At 33.9% G+C, this 6,000-nt stretch overlaps 1 protein-coding gene across 2 annotated transcripts in view; it reads right to left on the bottom strand.

Moving 5' to 3' along the window:
* Positions 1 to 6,000, bottom strand: part of NAV3 (neuron navigator 3) — a 394,671-nt gene that overhangs the window by 199,150 nt on the left and 189,521 nt on the right. For both annotated transcript variants that reach the window (XM_011981392.1, XM_011981393.1), the window contains exon 9: positions 1,693 to 1,808. In XM_011981392.1, the coding sequence (XP_011836782.1) occupies positions 1,693 to 1,808 (116 nt within the window). The remainder of the gene's footprint in view (positions 1 to 1,692; positions 1,809 to 6,000) is intronic.

Genomic DNA, 6,000 nt, shown 5'->3' with positions numbered 1-6,000 from the left:
ATTTTTCTGTTTTCTTTCTTTTATTGAATTCATATCAAAATCCTAGACTGAAAACTATGATTTTATGTAAATAATTGATTGTTGCTGCAAAATGATATTATGCTTTCTGATAAACCCATTAAATTATTATATTAATTGCTAGTTTATATTCACTTTCAGGTATTCTATTAAAAATCCGAATGTTAAAAGGAAATATCAACTGGAAAAATGAAAAAGTGATCAAATGGTAGACAATAAGAAAGTGGAGAAAACATCAAATACAGACTATTTATTCAATCAGATATACTGTGATATATTAGTTTCTGAAAACAGTGTTCCTTTGTGAAATTCACATAAAATTGCAATTCAAACTCTACTAAATTCATCTCCCCTACAGATTTTAGCTCTAGCGCTTAGCATGCATATTGAAGACATTTATGTATAAAGATATATATGAAGCATCTTCATGTCATGCTAATTTTATAAAACATCTGGTCATAATAAACGCATAGCATCATTTTGACCATGGTACTACACAGAGTTAATGGAAAGTCAACACATCCCCCGTGTGTTTGAAAAATCTACAATTACTATCCGTATATTTATGTCTTGGCATTACCATTTCGACCCCTACCTAGTACTGGGCCTTTATTGTAATCTCCGTATAAAACCTCTGATACCTAATGTTATCAACTAATGCTGATTCCAAAATGTACCCTTGGAATGTTGTTCTGTAATTGTTGTCAATATCCACTGCAGGATGCTGTAGTCATGTCTAATGCTTGCCAAATGCTTTTCAGGTCTGCCAAAGTGAGGAAGTTTCTTAACCCCCAAATTTGTGATAGAGTCATTTTCATGAGCTTCATAGCAATACTTATACTTTGGGTCTTTAGAGTACACGGTAATTTTTTAAAATTAAATAATTTATTTAGTTTTCTTCATTTGAACTTAGCTGTGAATACACAAGGCTTGGGCCAGAGACTTCCTGGAACAACAGACATAATCCTACTTTCATGCATTATTATACTTAGGAACAGATAAAGTACTCTTTCATCTCTTGCCCTTCAAGGGCAATATATTTTGCTAGGAGGTTTCTTGGTTCCTTACGAATATAGATCTATATGTAATGAAATTAAACCAAATGTCTTCCATATATGCTTAGGCTTACCTGGACCCTAGAGAAAACATTGCGCTCAAGCTCAGCATCCCATTTTATACACAACAAAAACCTGATAACTGTGTCTGGGGTATGTATTATTTTTTTCTTACATCATCTATATATAATAAAATATTTTCCTATTCAGAGTTTTTTTTAAATGGTCATTTGAAATCACCCTGTAGAAATGTTTTAAATAGTATAGAATTGATGACAGAGCAGGGCTGCATTAGCCATGGAGAATCTACATGGCCAATCATTAGTTTATTTTCAATCTCCAAATATATTATACAGGTTTTCTCTGATTTTATTCAATTTGACTGAGGGCAAAATGACTTAAAGTCTTCACTTCTGAAAGGACTACCATTCCTTTTTTAGTAACAAAGAGATCATCCTAAGCAGAATAGCCAAATAGCTAGTGATCTTTGAAGCATGAGATATATACAATCCATTTTTGCATAAAAAACAGTATACCACAAATATGATTTAATAAAAAGTGTTATGGGGAGAATACAGAAATTCCTAGGTTTGACCTATGCATTGATGAGGTCACTTACCAGATATCTCCTCCAGGCACTGTTTAGCAGTCTTACTATATGATAAGTCCATCTTTGTAGGACTGGTACAGGAGTCAGCTGATGGTAAAGAGGTACCTTCATTTTCTGAATGTGCCCTGAAATTATCCAGGAAAATAGAAAGAAATAGCAATTATAATCACCAGTCACTCATCAAAGTGGAAGTTCTACAGTACAAGAAATATTAATTACAAATTTTCCATCAAGATAAGTATTTCTTTATGACTAGAATGTTCCAGAGTTGTCTATGTATAGGAGAATTTTGTTATTTTTCATATGCAACCTAAGTGGGAGTGGACTTGTCTAAATTTCAAAGCTTATAACTATCAATAGTTGATTATAATTCGGGGGCAAAATATTTAAAAAGATCCAACTTCTTTTGCTATTTTAGAGGAAATATGGCCAAAGTATTTTTTTTTTTTGCGAGAATACTGAAAGTATTGAAATCACACCTAAAATTATTTTTTTAAACAAAAATTCTATAAAAATATTTTAAAATATGTGTAAAAATAAAAAATTTTGTTCTATGCTATATACATCATTATGATGACTTAATTACCAAAGATTTCAGAGCAATTAAAGTCAACCAGAAACAAATTATCATTCTTACAATTACCTTCATATCATCTGTTTCACATTTGTCTATGTATGTACATGGGTATGTATTTGTGCGTGTGATTAGCTTGTAAAGAGTATGTCTAATTAAATGAAAAGCACTCAACAAAGGTCCTGAATACTTTCGATATTCTAATCACACTTCATGCATTGTTTCTTTCCTTTATGCACAGGCAAATGTTTTAAGATATGCTTTCTATTTAATGCAGCTTCATATTCGATGCATATTTGACACAAACTAACACACTTTAAATGTTCAGAGCATGAACTACTAAGACACAGAAGGAGGCAAGCTAATATAGGATTGCATACTGGACTGTGTTCTTTTGAGACATCTCATTTGCCTTACATCTACCCTTTTATTTCTGGTAGTAGGTGTGGGCCATGACAAGTGATCTTTCAATATTTACTACTTTAAGAATATTTACAAATAATGTTCATGTGTGAATGAAGAATGTATTACATTTTTGAATCAATGTTTAATTAATATTTTGCTTTTAATCTAAATTTGAGTTTCAAGAGAAAAAGTATAATCATTGATATCAGAGAAAGTCAAAATTTAACTGACAGGCCAAGAAACTGAAAAGTTCACTTAGGTTTTAAGAAACTATGGAAAACTACATGTTGTCTGTATTGATATATGTGTTATATATGTGAATTAGCATATGAAAAAAAGAACTATGCAAGAAAGAAACTTTCCAATACAAAGTTGGTTGTGCTTTGGCCTCCAATAATTTCTGACAGACCATTCCTATTTTATTCTAGCTTAAAACTGAATATAAAGAGCATAAACAAATTAAGAAAGAAAATACACTATTTAAGTGATAGGATATATACCATTAAGGCCAGAAAGAAACCTCAAAGTAGCTAAATTTAAAAGATATTTTAGTCTTCCACTCATTTGATATCTTGGTAGCATTTAGAACAGCAGCTCATTCCTTCCTTTATCAAACTGTCCTACCTTGGCTTTTATGGCAAAAATTCTCTAGTGTGTTTCCCGTTTTCTCTGGATTCTACTTTATTCTATTGTTTTCCTTTATGTAATCATTAAATGTTGTGGTTCTGGGTAGTAGAAAAAGAAGTGGGGATACAGACAGCAGAAACCTGGGAGTTCAGCAAAGGAATATTCTATACTTCTTCCAGTTTTTGTCTATAGTTTCTCTAGATGATCTCAATCATAGTCATTATATTGGCTATTATTTATTTACACCTGAATTCTAAAATTCTAACTATAACCCAGCACTTTACGCTGAATTCCCGATGTATATAAAGAGTGTCTAATTGACATTTCTTCTTGGTTGTCACAAAAATATGTCAAACCCATCATTTATAGAACTGAAGTCATAATATTTTATTAACAAACCTGGTCCTGATTCATGGAGCCCTCAGGTGAAACCTTGATGGAACTTACAAGGTCTTGCATGGTTGGGTCCCATGCAACCCATGGGATGATGGTCTCCAGCATCATCTCACACAAGACTCCTCTCTCCTCTCTCTACTGTGGCCACAAGAGTCTTCTACTCACTTTCCATAGCTTCCTGCCCAAACAGGGTCTTTACACTTGATTATTTTCCTCCCCACTTCATCCAGTTGATTCCTTCCCTCCAAGTCTTAGCTCAAGTGACTATTTCTTTAAAAATCCTCCCTAATTTCACTGATCAGGCAGTCTCCAATTATAAGCACTTAGTACTTAGTACTCCCTGGACCTATGTTTTCAGCACTTCATACTCTTGTGATATGAGATTAATGTAATTAATTGATTAACGTTTAACTCCCAGACTAGGCCCTATTCTCCATGTTTGAAGTCACCATTGTATCCCCAGTGTCTAGTCTTGTATCAGAATATAAGTTTCACTCAACAAATCTTTTATAAATATATCGATAAATAATGTTAGCCATAAGAGTAAAACAAAATTATTGGTGGGTAAAGCATATGCAAGAAAGAGTAGCATATGTGTACATATACTGGGTTTGGATGTAAAACTTGACTCCATCACTAATCAGTTATCAAGTCATGTGATGTTGGCAAGTTACTTCACCTCTCTGAACTTGTTTGTTCATCTGTAAAAATAAGAAAAAATGCCTGCCTTGCAAAATAGTTGTGAAATCAACTGTTATTACAAAAGGACTGAAAATACATCCTCCCTTGTGAAATTCTGGTCAATATTAAAAGGGCAAATATATCTGCTCTTTGTGTAGCCTGTTTCTTTCTCTCCTGGACCCCAATTCCTCACATATCTCCATCTACTGACAGTCCCTCCCCATTCATTTCTAAAGTCTGTTCTTCCACCTGGCTTCATTTATTGTGGGCCACTCTACTCCCCACTGATCTCTTCCTTAGCCTATTGTCTCTGAGCGAAGGGAGAAACAATCCTCTGAAGTGTTCTAAGGATTTTTATTAGTTGCTGAAGAAGTTTAAATGGAGAGTATGTAGTGAAATTGTGGACCCCAGGGAAAGCTGACTGGCTGCCTGCCAAGAAGTGTCACAGAGGCACAGCACCTTGTTGGACTGGCTGGGAGCCAGGGTTGACCTCTAGTCCTGCAGATTTTGTATTCACAGATTCATCTTTTACAAGCTGAGTCACATTAAGCATTTCACTGAAATATTTGTCTAAAGCCCACGGCTAACTGGTTCCTATGAGAACAAGACCAACAGCTGTCACAGGAGCCAGAATGTTTGTGGCCATGTTAGTTACAAAGATTCTATCTCCATCTAAGAAAATCTGGAGTAAAAGAAAACTCGGAATGTATTTTAGCACTATAGTTTTTGCTCTGCTAAAAGCAAGCAGCTCTTAAAAAGAATTCTTCAGAAGCTGACTTGCGGCTATCTTCCTCAATATGAAAGACTTAGTTCCATTGGTTAAGTTCCCACTCCCCCTGTCTGAGACATGCTTTTAAAAAAGTGTATTCCTACTTGTGACAGCTCAGTCTTGTCTTGGAAGCCGTTTTAAAATTTGTGTTAATGTGTCAGTGCATATTTTTGGCAGACTCACTCTTTTATGTCTTTTAGTTTAAGTCACAAGAGAGTCTTATTTACCTTAAGTTCTCCAATGTATTTCTCATCAAATTCCCTACATAAGTGATCTACATTAGCATTAATAAGGAAACAGATTGATCAATGAAAGAATGGAACTTGGTGAAGGTAAACTTCAAATCACCGTAAAAAGGACTTAGAAGTCATGCTTGGTTTATATTCACATCTAAATGAGACCAGAAATGTCTACTGATGTTACAAGTCATCATTTCTCTAGTATTTCCACCTCACAATTTGTGACAGCAAAATTAGATTTTAATTCCAGTCTATAGAGGACCAATCAATGCCAACTGGTAAAGATGTACCTTTTATACAAATGATCAAAGAAGTCCAGTTAAATCTCTGAAGACTCACAACTTACCCTCTATTTTTATGCATGCTTTGTACCAGTTAAATAAAAATATTTGAGTTGATTCATGAAATAATTTACAAAGACTTTAGAATCAAGTGTGTTCTCTAATCAGAAAGTACATTTTGACAGATATGGTGAAAATTGCAGTGGATCATTCACTGTTTCCCCATAAACTGATAATGCATTATCTTCCTATTAACTGGAAAAAGAAAAAATACGTGTCATAATATTCCTTCAAAGTATTCAGCAACATGGTCCTATGTAGACAACCTCACTGTGCATTTACAAC

This window comes from Mandrillus leucophaeus, unplaced genomic scaffold (genome assembly GCF_000951045.1).
Source record: "Mandrillus leucophaeus isolate KB7577 unplaced genomic scaffold, Mleu.le_1.0 Scaffold225, whole genome shotgun sequence".
Classification (NCBI taxonomy): Eukaryota; Metazoa; Chordata; class Mammalia; order Primates; family Cercopithecidae; genus Mandrillus; species Mandrillus leucophaeus.
The sequence above is the reverse complement of the archived record's forward strand: the minus strand, read 5'-3'. Positions and strand labels throughout refer to the sequence as shown.